Genomic DNA, 19,971 nt, shown 5'->3' with positions numbered 1-19,971 from the left:
TGAAAAGATACTTTTTTATTACAAAGCAGAATTCTGATAAATGATCTAGCATAAAAGTAGGGAATCTAGGCTGGAAGTGTAGGGAGGCAGGTAACTGGCATCTGAAACATTTATCTACTGAAAACTCAAATTCTACCACTAGTTTAGGGTGCATTGCAAAGTTCTGCTCCATTAAAATGCACAGGTAGTGACAGCTCATTCAATTAAAACACAAAAGTAAGAAGATTTAGCATTTGGTTAAAGCTTATTTGAAGGGTATGGGGAAGGATAAGGATAGATATAATTCAAGAACAAGAGAGTATCTAGTGCTTATTTCTAACAACGCCTGTTCTGATATTTTGCACAAATATCAGAGTAGCATCCAGCAGATGAGGGTTTATTAAACATGGGGTGCAATGATTAAGAAAGTAAAGATACGTGGGAGTTGTATGAAATGACATTTTCCCACGACATTGGTCATGCTTGATTAAAGAGATTTCCTAGTGAGTAGAGTCCTATTGAGACTAACAGCTTATTGGGGTTTCTTTTAATTAAAGTATCTCTAGAGTTCACATGAAAGTTATAAGAAATGTGTAGAATGCTACCATATTATATTATACTACCAGTTAGAGAACACATTCCTGGGACTATTTATGAAGCTTTGTTAGAACATTGCAAAGCATTAATTCACATTTTTAAAAGCAAATAAAAAGAAACAGATTTTATAGTATTTATATATATGATAGGTTTCAACAAAGAATACATCTATAGAATTTTTAAAGTTATATTTATTTTCAGTTTGAGGAAACAGCTTAGTTTAATAACACTAAAATTTTAAGAAATAGTCTAAGAAATCCCAGCCTTTAAATATATAATATAAATACATACAGTAATAAATAAAATGATAAATGCATTTTAATTCAGCAGTGTAAAATACAGAATATTTCCACACCATCTTGCATTTGATTTTGTTCTTATATTTTGGTATGCTTTTTGTTAGAAATACATGACTAACACTCCTGTATCATTAAGCTTTTTATTGAAAAAAATATTATTGCATTGAACTACAGTCCAAGTAATTTATTGAATAACCTAAAAAAAGCTGCTTTGCATGTACAATAGTGCAATTTACTTAGCCACAGTATAGTTTAAAAAGACAATTTATACAGAAAATGCAACACAAAATTATTGGTTTATGTGTCATATTGCCAGAGGATCACCAAGTTTAATTATAAATTAAGTACTTTAAATAGAATTGAGTAAGATGAGAATTTGCTTTAAACAGCTACACAACTAATTTACATTGTCAACTATTTTATCTCACATATGGAAGGAACTAACAATTTTGCGTGGGGATAAGAAACTTCTTGAAGTTATTGTTTCAATATGTGAATATGTTTTTGAAAACACTATTTTCAACAAAGATCAAGATCTACAATTAAAGACTAAAGAGTATATTTATTTAAAACACACACAGATTCACACTCACATGTGCACTCATACATATTTTAAGTTTTCCAATTTGCCTGATTTTATTTTAATGTTTCTCACAAGATATTCTTACTCTTGCTAATTAAGAAAAATGGGGGGTTGCAAAAAGAGGAAGTGACTTTGAGAAAAGAATTTAAAAAGTGGATTGGGAGCTCTCCCTCCTATATATATTTCTCCACAGAATGAAAATGACCCTTTGGCTTATCTTTCTAATATTGGCTTATTCTAAACCTAACCCATTCAGCTGCTGCTTCCATTTTAATATAGCTTAATCCAAAAATACAACAATCACCTTCAATGTCTACCTAATAGAAGTGGATAATATTTTTGCTGGAATGAAATGATAACCTTGGAAAATCCTCCAGACCCAGGCTTATTGGCAGGAGAACTTGTATTTTAGTAGGAAATTCTCATCTTAGTGAAGTGGTTTCAGTCTGAAACACAAAGGGCAACTATCTGTTTTCCTGACTATTATTGCGTGGAACTAGTCACTCACATGTTTTTAATAATGTTTCTATTTGCCAATGAGAGCACATTTTCCTTCAGAATTTCATCTAATTTAAAGAATCAAAACTAAACCTTTTCATGAGCTTTGCTGGGCCAGAGATAAGCACTAGGTTCATTTTGCCCCTAACTATCTTATCTGCATACATTGATGTGTAAGATTTGAATCCTTTAAATTGTGTTTTTACAAAACTGGATCTGATATTTACATTTATTTTTTTCAGAACGTTAATTATGTTTCTGAAAACTCAGAAACTCTGAAAATGTGGATAACTTTTTAGGGATGATTAACAAATGTGCTACTGATTTGAGATGAGCAGCAGTATTATTTCACCACTAAGGAGTTAACTATCCACATATCCTGGGGTGGAGGGGGGGATCTGGACGTTTCATTCATACACATGTAGAATACTTGAATACCAAGCGGTATCCTAATGGGTAGAGCCATCTCCATATCTCCAATTATTGTTTCAAATCATTTGAAGTACATTTCAAATGATTTGAAATGCTTAAAAGCATGGTGGTAAAATTCAGAAAGCTGTGCTGCTGCCAGCATTTGGAGCTATGTAAGTAATAACTTCATGCATTAAGGAGATAGTCAGATTCAGCAATAGAATCCTGAGTAATTGTACTGGTTAAGTGTTTCATTTAACAGAAACATTTTACAGAATTAGTTTCTTTAAGTATATTTCCATTTAGAGATAACAGAGAGATTCCATTAAGTCCTGGCAGAAACTAAAGAAAAGGAGTCACTGTTTAAATCCATTTTTGGGAAGTGAAACAAGTTTCAAGGGATTTTGTAAAATGTCTACCTAAGCAAAAACTTTGGGAATTGGAGACTTTCTAAATCATTCTCTATATTCTAATCACTTCCAATATTTATAACGTCTTAAAGATAAACCTTAAGTTTACCTTTGCATTTTTATAGGCCCATTGTATTTTTTTTCTTGCTGAATTTGGCAGGGAATTATTAAGAAGATGAACTTTCCCACATTTTCAGTTCTTCATACAAAGTATTTATTTTGTTTACCTCGAATCCAATGATACTATCTGATGCTAGACTGGTTCATAATCTGTAAGAAAGACATATAGATAGATAAATGTGTGTTTGTGCATGCATGTCTGTAAAGATTTCACAGTCTTTCTTAAGCATTTAGAGTTTAAGACAGATTTTTTACAAAACTGCCTCCATGAGCCACTTGTGAAACAGTAATCCCATGAAGGGAATTAACCTGTAAATGTCAGGCAATAGTCATAAAATAAATTTAATGCTAAAAGTCACCTGTCAAATAATTATGTAAATGGAGGGAAACACTGCTAAAAAAAATCCATTACAGTGACAATTTTTTTTATAATTGAACTATTTTAGTGTTCAATATATATTTTCAATTCTGTTTATTTTTTTTTTCCAAGAGTGTTTATCTTAAGGTAAAATGGAAAATAAAACAGTGTTTCAGCCTATAGTTACTGATTTGGAAGGAAGTAAGCTGCATAATTGCATATTTCCTCATGTGATGCCACAACTTTTCCAATTTCTCACCTTGGAGTACAAATTATCTTTTATTTAAAGGGAGACGGTTGCTTTCCACATAGTCCAAATTAGTTTGTCCAGTGAACACTTCATCACTGTTAATACAAGATGGAATAGTCACTTCCATGCCATCCATTCATATCAATCTGTCTTTGTTAGTCAAAATTAAGTGCTCAGTAGAGGTGCTCAGGTCTAACCTTATGAGAGTTTAAATTGTCACCAAGGCAATTATAAAAATCAATCAGGAGGTCAGTGTCTATAATAGGACTTCTAGTGAGTTCCCATGATTACTCTATCTTGGCTCTGCATCAGCTTCGTAATTTGCTTTAGGAAATAATTATCCACATTACTTAAAAAAAAAAGCCTGCTAGACCATTTGTCATCCATTTTATAAGAAATATTTCATTTGTCTCACTTCTTTTTGGATTTACTCAATGTTGATCAATGGTCTTTTATAATCATTTTTATGGAATTCCATGCAAGTATAGCTCCTTGCTATTTGATGGTTTTTCTTCATTTCTCCATTCATTTTAAATAAATTAGATTTTGTCACTGTTATATTCCAGTCAGAACATTCTTCTCACAAGTTTCTGGTGATATCTTGGAAACCGCAGTTTTTCTTTCTGTTAAAACTTCAAATTTACTTTATCTCCTTTTATTATTTTTCTTCCCTCCACCCTTTCTTTCTCTTTCTCTCTCACCTGTCTCTCCTGAATCAATGATGTCCTTTCCTACTGTTTACCAGGTATTTAGTATTTAACCTTTCTACTTCATTTTCTTTACCTGTAATGAGGAATGATAATACTGATTTCAAAATACAGTTGTGAAAATTAAAGAAGATAATGCAAACAAGTGGTTAGGGTACCTCTACCTGAATCACAACAGGCCTTAAGTAAATATAGCTATCTTCCTTTTGAAGCCAAGGCTGAAGAAGTAGAGGAGTTTGCATCTTTGTATAGACAGCATTAGATAAATGATTACCTCCATTTCTGTTAAGTTTGATTTTCTCTGAAACTCATGCTTAAGAACATAAAATAATAAACCTAACTGTAGGATTATGCACCAATATAGATGTATGAAATACAAATTTTGGGGGCCGAAAACCATTTTGAATGAATGTTTGAAATTATTTGCAAAATTACATGGATGGTGATTTTATTCCTCATCATTCAGGTTTCATAAATATCTAGTACAAGTGAATAAAACACACCAGATATTTAATAAGATATCCTCAATAAACATGTAAAAACACTGACATTTTCAAACCTTTACCTCTATCCTTATACATGTATTGGCTGAACATAGTAAAATTTTTGAGTAGAAGAATAATAAACATTTTAGTTCCTGTAATATTTGACAAATTGACCAATATATTTAAAAGATTATTCTGAGCACAATTTATTTTTGAGTTTGCATCATCAAACACTAATGATAGCTTGTATATGTTTTTTATACAAAAGTTAAACATTCTTAGTTTTAGATTTTGCTGATTCTTACACTTACAAAATTACCTTGACATAGATTTGTGTGAAATGAAGATAGTTTATTTTTCACAGAAACTCAAAAGTATAATCTATAAAGATTGTTTTTCATTAAAGCGTAATTTTCAACCTAAATTAATCAGAAAATGTCTTGTTTTTATTTCCTATGAAAATACAGTAACAGACTACATTAATTTAAAACTTAGTCAATAGTTAATGATAGAAATTACTTTAAATAATTACTTCATTTCACTGACCTTTTATTATCTAACAAATAAGCCAAATCAACACTCATTCATTCGCGCAACAAATACTTAGAACACAGGGCGCCACATTTCATCTGATTTTTCTTTTTAATTTTAATGCTCTGCTTGAGTGTTTTCTGTTGCATTTTATAACATGTGAGAACCCATCCAAAACAAATCTTTAACCCTTTCCCTCTTCCCTCTACATTTTCATAAAATTATTTAAATTTGCCTATTATTTTGGCAAGCTAAAAAATTATTTAAATGCTCTTTGTTTTAATATTAGCAATTCAGTTCATATTTATATATTGGTCACATTTTGAATTGGCAGCAATATTTTAAATCTTACAATAGATAGACTTCTTTAAATATATTATTGTATAGGTAGTGACAATCAAAAAAATTATCCACAAGAGGGGCTTTAACACTTATTAGTTCAAGTGTGTGGACACATTTAAGGCCTCTTTCACTTCATTTAACTGTTGCATCTGGCTAGAGCAAGAATGATGGCAAAAATCTTGACCTTGGAATACTGGTTGGATTAAAGGATTCAAGTGGATGATAGAAGTTGTGGCTGGATTTAAGTGAGGGCCAAACAATGTAGGAATAAATGCTGTAGGGGGCAGGGGCTGAAGTGTTATGTGAGATGGGTGGAAGGGGGTAGCAGCTACTAAATGCAGGGGATGACCTGCTAAGAAAGTGGGGTGTGCAGGTATAATGGTTGGAGTCAGAGTCGAAAATGAAATAGGAGTGAAATGTGCCTGTGAAAGAGGATGTAGATGAGCAATAGGGAAGTGATTGTTATGAGAACTTAAGGAAGCAGAAACAGCAAAATGCTGCAGGAATGTGTGGTGGATGGTAGTGATAGAAGTGTGCTGGTGAACTGGAACTGTCTGTACGGTTGAAGCCGGAGAGAAGGCAGTAGGCCCTGCAGCAGGCAAAACTCGAAGATGCTTTGACAGGAGTTGCTTCTGCATATGCTGCTGGGCTTGTAGCTGTAGGATCTTATATTTATCTATTTCGTCAGGAGAAAATGTTATGGGTTGTTGAAGTAAAGGGGGAGAGAGAGATTTATGACACACGTCTAATTCGTCTTTGACTTTGTCAGGCTTCTGCATAGTTCTGTCATAGTAAGAGTTTATATTTCCCTCTACATGATTTATATGCATGCTTGCATCCTTTAAGTCTAGATTTATTTGGTCTTCTTTGGTCTCTGTTGAATCAGTAACACCAGTATATCTATTAGATGGAAAAGCACCAGGGAATTCATTTGGTACTGGGTCACAGCTTTGAATAAAAGGTTGGATTTCACTAATTAAAGGTTTTGATTGTTCTTTTGTTGTTGGATTCATTTTTATGTTTAGTGACTGAGACTCTGTTACTAGGTGAATTATACCTTTAGAAAGATGATTATCACAATCAGTGTCTGCTAAAATTGTAAAATTATTTGTCTGTGAGCTTTTGCTTTTGTCTTTCTCCGTAGTCCTTGGAATTGCACTGTCTTGATCATTTCTGCTCTCACTTGCATACTGTATTTTTTCAGACAAAGGCAATGCTTGTCTGTTACAGCCTGATGGTACAAGTTGAATTGTGCATGGGACTTGCGAAGGAGCCTCTAATTCATTTTTACAACTGTTTGAAGAGACCTCAACATTACTTGATTGTTCCTGACATTTCTTGGCTTGTACTCTTTCTAAAAGGCTTTTTGCCGTCAGAGGGCTCCTCTCTCCTTCTGTAATGTTCGATTCTGTAGTGTCTGAAGGGCCACTGGAACAGTTCTTTAGAAGGCAGCTGATGTTCCCGGAGTTATACTTCATGGGCCTGACTTTTCCCAGATCACAAATGTGAGGGCTGCCCAAAGACTCTTCATTTCTCTTGCCTTTATTCAAGTAATAAATTTTCTCCCTTGAGTAAGAGTCCAATCTATCGTGCTGAGTTCCCTGGCAATTAGGTGGTTTTTTACTGCTTCCAGTACAGGAAATCTGTGAGTTAGAATCACAACAGATGATTCTCGTAGATTTTAGCCCTGAAAATTGTTGTTGATTTTTGCCCAGTTTTTGTCTTTCTCTACAGTGACAGTATCTACGTTTTGAGTATTTTTCATTTTTAAATGATTCCCACAATTTGCAGTTCCTCTCTTTCTGTGGTTCAGACTGCATTTGACTGCTCTTTGCTATTTCATCAGACAAGTAGAGGCAGTTGTGCTTCAGACATTTCCGTTTGTGCCTTTCAACTGAGTGGTGTTCTCTTTTATAGAAGCAGAGAAAATTACCTCTGCTATTACCATTGAATCTATGACTTGAACAAGTACTTCTCAAGCTAGACATGCTGCTAGGGGATGTGTCCGAAGAGCAAGAATATCTACTCAAAGATGACTTTGGAGAGCATCTCTTGTATCTTCGGTCTCCACATCCAGAAACCTTGTTGGTCATGCTGATGTGGTTACTCTTTAAAATTACACTGAAGTCTTTCCCACGGTCACTGTTACCCCCTACTGTATAACAACTGGACTTGCAGTTGAATTGTCTTTCATCTTCAAATTCCAAATGAGGATTGCAGGGAATCAATTTATTCTTTTTAGTCCTAGAGATGTAGGAAGGACAAGATAGGTCCTCATCTGTATCATTTAGAACTACCTTTCTGCTGCCTTGCCAATGGGCCCTTGAAGCTTCCTTAAGTTCGTTCTCACTATTATTCTTTCCAGCATAATCCTTTAGAGATGTATTGAGGTAAAGAGGCACTTCAGGATTTTTCATTTCCAAATCATTTGCACTAAAAGCATATTCACTTTTATTTGGCTCAGAATCACTATAATCCAAATTATATTTCCTCTGGAATTTTTCCCAATCCGGATTAGCTATCATCATCTTTGGTTTCAGATATTGATTATCTTCTTGGATCAATTTTTGTTGGTCTTCGATTACACCTGAGTCTTGGCTCTCTCTTTTAGTCTTCACTTCCAAGGACTTCTTACACAATTCTGTTTTTAAGTCCTCTGGATTGTGGTCTTCCTTTGTGTTCCGAGAAAGCTTAAAATCAAAATATAGGGGGTTGCAGCCATAAGAGATACAGGGTTCTGTTTTTGTAAAGAGCAGAAGTTCCGTAGGCCATTGAAGAGTGGTGTGGCCATCCTTGCTTTGAACGTGGAGAAAAGGTAGTGGTTTAGATGCCACATTATGGGTACATGCTTCTCTTACAAGTCTTTGAACATTTTTGCTAACTCTTTCTGTTTTATCTAAAGATTTTTCTCTGTTCTCTATTCTGGAATTTGGATTCAGATGCACTGTACTCTTTTGTTCACTTGGCTCTGCTGATGAAAACTCATCCAGGCATTCAAATATCCTGGCATCGCCATGGTTGTAAATGTTTGGTGGGCTGAAGGAAGCATTTGCTTGGCATGGGTGATTCACACAGTTTTCTAAAGTGTTCTTCAATGTATTTCTAGTTTCTTTTTCTCTGCTGGAAGGAGTAAAATCTACATCTGAAAGATGCATGTTAGATTTAGAGAATGAAGCATGAATGCCAATTGAATCTTCTAGTGTCTCATCAATAGAGTTGTTACTGTCTTGCAAAATGTTAGAGTTTATGGAGATGGTATTGTGTAAAACACTTTCCAGATGGCTTGGTGAGATGTTTACCTCTTTTTCCTTGGTAAGGTGTGTATCTTTATTTGCAAACCTGTAGCACTTGCATTTATCTGCAATTTGTTTTGTTTTACAAATGGGTGACTTGTTACAATCGTGAGTTTCTTCTGTGTTCTCACTGAAAACTGATGCTGAAGATTCTAATTTTAGGTGCACTTTTTTGGAAAAAGAAAATGATACTCCTGTTCTGTGATTTGCATTGCTGAGATCTGAAGATGTTTGAGGTACCCGATTTCCAAACAAACAACGCCTGTCTGATTGTAATTGGTGTCGATTTGGCACGGTGGACCGCTGTTTATCGGAAATGATTCTGGGGAGATTTTTTCCTTTAAGGAGAAGAGCACTCTTCATGCATGATACCTTTCTGCCATTCTTAACGGGGAAAATTCCTTGCTGGAGTTGCTTTTCTATGGCTACCTTGGGGGCTTTGTATGCTGGTCCATTTCCAGAAACACTGTAAATACAATAAATATTTAAATGATTAAGATACTAGCTTTGGAATCATATCTACATATGAACATTTCATAGTGTTTCTAAGATGAGTTATTTTACAATTTATGAACTACATCTTCTAAAATACAACCTTTTGTTGTGCTTATATAGCTTAGCATAAATTTTGCAGTGGTTATTTCTAAAATGAATTGTTTACATGTAGTATTTTGCAATTACCAAAAAGCAATAGCAAGTGAATATCTTATGCTAGTGCTTCTAAAGCATTTACATCACAATATATGTCCTACAGAATCTATCAATCTTAGGAATACAGATTTAACATTATTTCACTAATAGTTTTCCGATCAGTGCATTCACATTAAATAAGAAATTAAATAGAATTAAAAGTCACTTTAAAAATATAAAAATATTTTTTAAATTTGCTTTTATGTATTAGTTCTAACATTTTATAATGTTTAGTTCCTCGGTTTTAAAATTCCCTCATATTCACTTACCTTTGAAACACAGTGATAAGTTCTTTCTTTATGACTCGTCAGTAATTTGACTAATTATAATAAATGCATAATAAAATAAGAGATACGTACAATCTATCTAAATGTCTTCAATGATTTTGAAATCTTTTCCTTTGCTTCTTACTCACCAAAATATTTTTTCTACCATTTCTGTATTATATGTTTTATGTTTTGAAGGTCTTAAAAGGTTATTTGTTCTACTGATCTTCATTAACAATTCATACAGAAGACTGAAAATGTCAACATATATAAGAGATAAAATTCTTTAGATTAAAATTATATGCCCTTTAACAGTCTATCTATATAACCTCTACTATAAAAAGGCTTCACTGGAAAGAAGACAATACAAATCACATCATTTTTCTTATTGTTTGCTTTGAACTGGCATTATTTTCCTTTTTCTTGTTCCATATGCTTGGATGTGTTTGTTTGCTTATTTCTAATTTTGATTTTTATTTTACTTTCATCTAGTCATTTGTTGCTTGAATATAAAATTCTAAGCCAACTGATATCTCTTCCATATGTTGCTCAAATTCTAATGTAGAGTAGTGCTTTCTGAGTCCTTGTCTAACAAATTCCTGTTGGTTTCTTTTACCCATTCTTTGGCAAATCAGCATAGAATTCAAGAGTCATAAAGTACAAATTTCATGTACTTTGCTTCATTGTCTCTAGATGTATAATATTACAGACATACTGAATTAACCTCCCTTTATTTATCTTTGAGATGAATCTGCTTGTGTGCCTGTATGCTTTTCCCTTTGTATAAAGTGTAAAAATATAAATACATGTAATTTATTAGATTTGTTACATAAAGAGTATATATATTAATATGTATATATATGTATGTATAAAATTTTAACAGAACATAGTTACAGGTTGATTAATTTGGGTGAATTTTTACTAGTAGTTCTTGGGCACTTTGAATTTAACTTTCTTCAGTTCAGATACATTTTTTTTTCCTTGATTTATTGATTTTGCTTCCTTTGGAATTTATGTTTTAAAATCATTGGTTCTCCTGAATATATCCGTTAGGTATTGATATTTATCTCAGTACTTTACTCTGTCTTCAGTCTTTTTCTATAGTTCAGGGAGAATTTCTTTGATTTAATTTCTATTTTACTGACTCAATTTTTTTACAATATTCAATCTGTTTATAAATTATGACCGTATGGATTTTAACTTGCAAACAATAATTTTAGCCACTATTTAGTTTTTAATGATTTTAGAATGTCTCCTTTTCATGAATGTCATTTTAGAATGTCTCCTCTTCATGAATGGTTGTAATTTTAGAATTACAGAGTTCCTTTAAATCTTGTAAAAAACTAAATTTAGAAGTTTTTAAAAGCTGTATTCTCTTCCTTACAGTAACTCTTTCATAATGGAAAGTTCTTATTCATCACATTAATCTCCTTTTTTTGAGTCATCTTTTATGTTCATTAGGCATATTTAATAAAATGAATAGTGAGGAGCATTCTAAGATGGCATATAAGTTACTGAATGTTTCTTTCAAGCACAAAAGTAAATAAGGAGTATAGAGACTTTATTACAACATTTTTGGTCTTTGAAAGTGCCTCCAGCCTGCAGATAGAAGGAAGTGATCCAGAAACAGCTGCAGCATTCAACTTTGCCTTGGTACCAAAGAGATTATTTCCCATATTTGTAGCCACCATTTGGATTAAGTAGGAACTATACTTCTGGATTAAGTTAGCCTTCTCCAGAAGCTTCAATCAATCTGACATTATCACCTGTATGAAACTCATACAGGTTGAAATTATTCCACAAGTCTAGTGTATGGATACTATTCTTCCTTTTCCAATTCCATTATTATGCAGTGATTTTAGTATTTATTATATTATGTTATATATATATTATATATATCCTTTTCTTAATAATTTTGCTGATCATCCTGACACTATTTTATTCATTTTCTTGCTTTATGCTAATCTAAATGTTCTTTTCTATACTGCTATTTTATTTTACCATTTAGCTCTCTAATGTGCAAGCTTCTTCCTTTTACATTCCTTTAAGTATTTTAAAATTTCTTTGCTCTTACTGTTTTTGTAATATACTGTTCTCTAGCTTCTTGTCCTTCATTCTAGTTCTCATTTTGCAATTTAAATTGCATTTATAATTATAGATTTTTCACAAGTTTTAACATTTTGTCCTTATTGTTAATCTTTGATACTTCTTACTTTTATTCTTTAAACTTTTTATCTTGTTGCTTTATAAACTTTAATTTGCTTTTTCTTAAATCAAAGTTATTCTTATTATTTTGGAAAACCCTGTTTTTATCTTTGTGGGGTTTTAAATTCTACTATTTTAATACAAGTTTATGTATTATAACATTATTATAGCTTTAATTTTTTCTAGGTTTATTCAGATATAACTGGAAAATAAAAATTGTATATATTCAAGGTACACAATGTGATCATTTGATGTAGGCATACAAATTAATTTGTACATCTATCATACACGTAGTTACCATTTTGTGTGAGATAAGGACACCAGATTCACTCTCTTGGCAAATTTCAAGTAAACAATATAGTATTATTAGCGAAGGTAATCATACTCTACATTAGATCCTCAAAACTTATTCATCTCACATCTGAAAGTTTATAAACTTTGAACAATACCTTCAAATTTCTCCCACCAGCCAGCCCCTGGAAACCACATTTGCATTCTCAATGAAGCTTAAATTTTTACAGTTTTCTCCACATTTAATGTTTCCCTCACTTCTTTGGAACTTTCTTTAGTTTTTAAAATATTTTCTTACTTATATTAAATAATGGTTAATAAAATGTCTGTGGAGTTTGGCTTTTAATTCTTATTGATTGATTATCCATTCAAATTGTTCTCCAAAAATTCTAATACTCTGCAGCTTAACGAATGCACAATTTTATTCTCTTCTGTTCAAAAAGTATCCTTTCCAAACAGAAAAACATATCAAAACAACATGATTTTTTAAAATGGTGTCATTTTTTAATGTTCCATTTTCCAGCTCTTATATGAAAAACTTCATAAATATAAGAGCTAGATAATGTGGAACATTAAGAAAAGACACCATTTAAAGAATTCACAGTCTCAGAATCAATGGCCCTAAAATTTTTCGATTTTGGAAAAATTTTAATATTAAGATGTACTTAAACTTATATATATAAGAAGTTCACATACAGAGAGTGACTATCCCCTCATCCCCATATAATAACTGATATTGCTGAGGAAACAGATTGGCTGGAACTAGTTAAGAGACGGTCAAATTTGATGACCCTTTATAAGATCTATTACTATTTTTTTTTGCCATCATTTTACGCACTACCAGTAAATTCACCTCTCTTCTCCCAAAGGGTCACGGAAGAATTTTGTTACCTGGATCATACTATTCAGAAGCCCTCATTATGAGGAAAAAGGACAAAGAAAGATTGTCTGGGAGAAGAGTAATGCCAATGATTTTTTCTTTTTCTTTTATTTTTAACTTTCACTTGTCAATTCACCTACCAAAATAAAGTATTTGTTAAGTGACTTTCCTTCAGCCATGAGGCTATTTAAGCAGAGAGAGCAATTGGCTAGGAGGCAGGTGATGGGTAGTAGAAGATAAAAAAAATATTTTCCTAGTTTCATGCTCTATATCTAGAAAGCTGAACACTTGTCTTTTCCCTAGCAATATGAGCACATTGTGGCCCAGAGAGCTTGCCTATTTTATCAAATCACCAAAAGGAGTGGTTAGGTTTGTGATTGTTTAGTGAATAAGGCTTACAGAGGGACAGCTAAAACTTAATAGAGTGGACCTTTTTATTTGGAAGAAACTTAATGGGTAGCTCTGGCAAACTTAGAACTTCTAAACAAACCATCATCATCATCACCATCATTATCATCATCACCATCACCATTACCACCGCCATCAGCAAGCCACCTCTGATTTTTTGTTATTTACGCCAGAGGAAAATATAGAATGGGTAAGTAGAAATGTAGAAGTGTGACAACTTTCATAATAACAAACAACCAAAATTATATTTATTAAGACTATTTAGATTTGCTGTTGTGGCCTTAAGGGACCTATCTAAAGATGTCTATCTATGGTCGAACTTGTACCATTTGTTACGATCTGACTTACTGCATCTCATCATCAATCACTCCAGGAATTGACTCTTTCCCTAGATTGTTTCCTGCATGCTGCCCTAACAACAATAGAACTTTTCCTTCTAAGTCCTATTTTGGCAAGGACTGTCTGAGTTCTCAATGACAATATGTTTGAACAACATATTGTAAGTCCCTCATTGTGTTGACTGTAGAAAGCTCAGTAGCAAATGTATATGTTGCTTCTAGCGTTGTATAAGACCCCAGACCATGCATTTTTGTATTAACCTTACTTCTGACTACGTGTTGTATCTTTATTTGTCTTCATACTAAATTTCTCATTTATTTTTAATATGATTTTTATGTATTTTCATAAATTAATTAGATTATTTTAAGAGTTACAAATACATAAATACATGCAAGTTGAATATTAATTATATTTTTACTCATAATTGGTCCTACAAAAATAACTGTTTCCTTAAAATTACCTTTTAAGTCTAATATTTTGTGGTAACTAATTGAGCTACTCCCTCCTGTTTATTACATATTACTTTCCATTTAAGCAACAGGGGTTTAAATTCTGGCACAGAGGCATAAATTTCACAATTCACTAGGTTGCTATCAAACACATTAATTAGCTACATTAGTGTTTTACATTATGATTCATATACACACAAATCACAATCTGCAAATTTAATTGCATTCCAGGTAACAACTTTGAAACATCCAGTGGTTCCAAGCTTTTGTAAAACTGCTATTTTTCAGCTACAAAAATGTATTAGTATAAAGCTTGTTATATTATAATTATCAATTTAAATGGCACTGTGTGGTAAACTTAACTGCATTAATTACATCTTGTTTGTCAGCCAGACAACGATCGTGTTATTTATACTCGACTCAGGTATGTACAGGGAAATGTTCAGAAGACGTATTTTCCACCCCCTAAGATGTATTGTTAATTATGGTTTTTAAAAGTATTATTATAAAATTTAGAACATATATTAAGAAGTGATATTAATCCATTTATTCAACTGGATAGAATAAATGCTAATGTATTTGAATTATTCTGGGATCATTTCATTATAGGGTACATTAAATTAACAATATTAGGAAAGAAAAATATCAAAGGCCAAAAGTAATTAATTTATGTATGTTTAACTATATTTGCCCTTCAGACATATCTGTTAGTTAGTTATTATTTGTTTACATTGTTACAGTAGATTTGCCTTTAAAATTTCCCAATAGGTTTTGAAGAGAGTTTTGAACCATTCCAGACACCTTTAATTCTTACCATTCAGATTGCTGCCTTAACTCAGCCAGCTGATGGAGTCGTTTAAGTGCTTTTTCTTGTTTCTTCTCATCTTTCCATGACTTAGAAGCTACATTCCGAGCAAATTCCCTTTGCTTTAATTCTTTCAGTCTCTGTGGAAAAAGAAGAAAGACCAAAAAGGTACTATAAATAAATAATATATTCTTTTCCATCCACAAGGCTCCGTATTATTCTTTATCCTAAGTGCAGAGGTGACTTTCTGGACAGAAAGAGTAAAAGTATCTTCTCCATTGTTGCTATTCTCTGCTCCAAGACACATTTAGCAGATAAATGTAGTTGTCAACCAGGTTATTTTTCCAAGTTTGTCACAGTCACTGCAAAAATGTGCTGCAAAGCTGGGCCCCAGGCCTTGCTGGTATCACTCTGGCTATGCAACTATAATAATCTGTGTGCCTATAAAAACACAAATGGGAAAAATATGCCATATATGAATGAGTATGAACGAAGGCAGGTTATGAGATGCATGTTCCTCCACCCACCTGCCCCTCACTTGTAAAATTGATTCTATTAAATACACTGGGTGGGATGAGCTTGTTTCAGGAAAGAGCATCTGTTACTGTGAAAGATTTAGTTCAAAGCTCTAAATGTGATTTTGAATTCTTTTTTTTTGGATGGAGATATTTATCAAATACATATTTCTATATTGTATCCAGGAAGACAGAAAAAAAATGAGTCAGGGATTTAAACTCAGAATAGAGGCATGGCCCTGCTTGACTTAAATTCACCCACCACTTATTTTAATTAATATTTTCTCTAAAACAATTGACTTACATGCAAGTAAGACCTCTTCTTTAGAATCCGCCACTAAGCACAGCTAATGATATTGAATGAACTGAGAAACAGCCAAAATCAAATGAACCTCTTGAAGTTTAGGGCTTAATCCTGAATTGGAAGTGTATTTAAAGATTATCCTCTTAACTCATACAAAGTGATTTTAAACAGTCTAAAATATGTATCTGTTGAAATTATTTTCATTTCCCATATTAAGTATAGGAAATGTTTCCCAGGTATGGAGAAAACTACATAGTTATCATGTGAGGTAATAATACTGTAGCTGACTGTTACTCAGAGCAAGTGCCAAAACCTTTCATTAGCTTCATGCTTTAAAGGAAACATGCTCATGGTAGACAGTGGTCAGATAACTACATCTAAGCTAAGGATTTGAAGAAGAAGGCAGATCGGTCTTTCAAAGAGAGAATATTCTGAGCGCAAAGAACAAGAACCTCACAGAATTAGAAATAGCTACAGGGAGAACAGTGGACTCAACCTGAATTCAGTTTTTGACAAATACTTCAAATCCTTCTAAAAATAGAAAATTTCAAGAAATATAATTATGCTCTGTATGTTATCAGAAAAAAAAGGTCAATAGTTCTCTGGAAATTATAAAGAACAGATGATCTGAGCATTAAAGAGTGGATACCGTTGGTCAGAAGACAGGAAGAAAGGCTTATGAAATCTTTATTGCTACATACCCTGCTACTCACTTCCTCAGACCCTATGTACTTGAAAGCCTAGTTCTTAGAGTGAGCCCTTGTCTTACAAGCAAAGACCTTTTGGAAATTGTCCTACATGATTTAAGAACACACATAAACTATAGTTCAACTGTGTCAGAGGGAGAAAATTGCTATTTGGAAAAAAAAAGAGAGGGTTTTTTAATACTCTGTTAGTACTGAATATAAATACTCCATATTATATTTATTTAATATTAGGTATTACCAGCACACAAAACTTGTATAATGCAGAGGAGGAAATTGATTAATTTACTCACAGCAATTGACACTTGACTCATTTTTGGAATCATGTTTGAAAATTTGGAGTACTTCTGTTTCTTTTATTAGCCTTCTAGATTCCAGAACTATACTTTTATTTTTGAGTTATAGAAATGATTGATAATTCTTTATTGCTTATCTAACAACAAATATTGTTAATTGCTACCATGTTAATCCTTATTCTTACTATGAAATGTAAAAATATACAAATCAACAAATCAATTTTTTTCCCTTCAAGGAAGACAGACAAGTGGTTACACTTCTATAAGATAGAGTGGAGTTTCTTAATAAGGGTGCATACAATGTGCTTTGGAAATATACAGGAATAGTAAAAGATTAATTGTGTTTAGGAAGTTTGCAAAGTTAAAATATTTTTAAGGAACACAGAAAACTGGAAGAAGAGATTTTGTTTAAAGACATCTAGTCACAAATTTGGTTTAGTCAGTTCTGAGTGCTCAGGTTTAAGCAGAGAAAAAAAACCCAGATATCTGCCTCAAGTTTTCAGTGTACTGAACAATGCATCTGTGTGAGGAAACTGTTCCAGTTTAGGGGGAAAAAATCATCTGAAAAAATGTAAGAAAAACAGTGTCTAGCATTCATATAAGGCCAGGAATAGTGGTTGTTTTCACTAACAAAACTGGAAAGAATAATAGGATATTGAATAGATAATTCAGAAAAGTCATGCTTCAGTAGAGAATAATTAGTCATAGATTGAGTACCACTTTGGAGTTGCTTAAAAAAATCATAAAAGCAAGAAATAAAAGTATAAAACTGATTCCAAGTAACTTAACTGAATCATAGTACTAAACACTAGGATATGTATTGCAATACAAAAACAAAATGAGAAAAATGAATATCTTGTATCCAATCAAATATTATCAGGATGTAATAGCAGTTGAAACTGGTCTGTAAGTTAAAGAAAAATATACTATAAACTCTACAGCAGCCATTAAAATGATAAAGTGTTTTAGCTAGGAGGACAACAAAGGAGATAAAAGAACATCATTAAATGTACTCAGTGCAAGAAAATGCAAAAAAAAAAAAAAAAAAAAAAAAAAAAGAAAAGTAAGGTAGACTGGACAATTATAAAATAAATAGCAAGATAATAAATCAAATCTAAACATAATAATAATATTAAATGTAAATGGTCTAAACACCAAAATTAAAAGAGAGTATTCTTTGGATAAAAATGTGAGTTCATCTCTGTTGACCACACAAACAAGCTCTTTTAAAAATGAGGACAAATGGGTTAAAAGAAAAGAATGTAAGAACATATATTATGTCAACACGAGTCAAAAGAAAGCTAGGGGCGCCATATCACTGTAAGACAGATTAGATCTCAGAGAAAAGATATTTTACCAGGAATAAGGAAGGTTTCTTCGTAATGATAACGGAGCATTAAAATACACAAAGCAAAAATGGATACCTACCGCATGGAGGAAATAAATGGACAATTATTAAAGAATGTTTCAATGCCTTGCTATTAAACATCAACAAAATACTAATTGCAAATCCAATACTTATGGAAAACCAAAGTGATTGTATCTCTTATAAAAGACCCTTCCAAAAGTGTATTTGTCTGATAAAAAGAGGACTATCAATCACCAGACAGATGGGGAGGATTTCTAAGAATCCAGAGGCCAAATTTGCCAGCCTCATGTTTTGGCTTAGCCCAAATTTCTATTTTTCTCCCCTTGTTCTGACAAGAACTCATTTATTTCAGCCATGGCATATACAATGATTGTCAGTAACCTTCCTCCATTTAAAGAGAACATAATCCATTTGGGAAGAAAAATATTCTTTGAGGGTGTGTAATTAATCAGCTCTTATTGAGAACAGACAGCACATGGCATACATATTTCAGAAAAAAAGTGCTACTTTACACGTTTACAAATAATAATGGGAAAACAAATATGGTATTGTGCAAAGTAGGTGGTAAAGAGTGAATCCGCTTTATTACCGTACAGTCTAGGTAATAAACAAAGAGGTAGCATAGGTAAGATTAGAACAATACCTTGCATTCTTATCCTTTAATGATAAAGGTAGATGGCCATAAAGAAAACTAAGCAACACAATTATGATACAAGTGTGTTGTATTATTAAATACATTTTTGCATCTATTTAAAAGGATCACATTATTAATTTCCCTTTATGTAGTGAATAACTTCTATTTGTTTTATTGTGTTAAACTTCACATTCATAGGATGAATATTGCTTGTTTTTTATATTAACATTTTGAAATATTGATGGATTTGATTTGCTAACATTCATTATGAACTTTGCATCTATGTTCAAGTGTGATATTGGCCTGTATTATCTTTCAAAGTCCTTGTGTCATTCCAGTGTGGTTTTAGTGAATTCAGATTGCTATAACAGAATACCATAGACTGGGTGGCTTAGCTAACAAACATTGAATTCTAACAGTTCTGAAAGCTGGGAAGTTCAAGATCAAGGTGCCTGCAGACAGATCCAGTGTCTAGTTATGAAATTCTTCCTGGTTTGTAGATGGCCATCTTTTTGTTATATCCTCACATGGCCTAGGCCAGAGAGAAGAGGCAAGCTCTCTTGTCTTATTTGTAAGGGCACTAATCCCACTCATGAAGGCTGCACCCTCATGTCCAGTCACCTCCCAAAGAGTCTACTTACTTCTTAATGCTATTATATTGGGGGTTGAGGGAACATAAACTTAAGTCTATAAGTACCATGGTAACAATGGCCTCATAAAATGAGTTGGAGAATGTTTTATCCTCTATTTTCTAAAAGACTGTGCATAAAATTAATATTACATATTCCTTAAATACTAGAGTCACCACTGAAGCTATGTTTTCCTGGAGTATTTTTTTCTGGTTGTTGTTGGAACTTGTTAAATCATGAATTCAGTTTATGTAAGATACATAAGACAAAACAGAATTTTTATTCTTTTTTGAGTGAGTTTTGGTAATTTATTTCAAGATTGTT

At 32.5% G+C, this 19,971-nt stretch overlaps 1 protein-coding gene across 1 annotated transcript in view; it reads right to left on the bottom strand.

Annotated features, from left to right (window-relative positions):
• Positions 1 to 841: 841 nt before the first annotated feature.
• The window catches only part of ZNF804B (zinc finger protein 804B), a 599,143-nt gene continuing 580,013 nt past the window's right edge, over positions 842 to 19,971 (bottom strand). Inside the window, exons 3-4 of the mRNA XM_050785313.1 lie at positions 15,206 to 15,336; positions 842 to 9,329 (exon numbers count right to left, since the gene is read on the bottom strand). Coding sequence (XP_050641270.1) covers positions 5,663 to 9,329; positions 15,206 to 15,336 — 3,798 coding nt within the window. The 3' untranslated portion in view covers positions 842 to 5,662. The remainder of the gene's footprint in view (positions 9,330 to 15,205; positions 15,337 to 19,971) is intronic.

The sequence above is a fragment of the Macaca thibetana genome, chromosome 3 (assembly GCF_024542745.1).
Source record: "Macaca thibetana thibetana isolate TM-01 chromosome 3, ASM2454274v1, whole genome shotgun sequence".
Taxonomy (NCBI): domain Eukaryota; kingdom Metazoa; phylum Chordata; class Mammalia; order Primates; family Cercopithecidae; genus Macaca; species Macaca thibetana.
The sequence above is the reverse complement of the archived record's forward strand: the minus strand, read 5'-3'. Positions and strand labels throughout refer to the sequence as shown.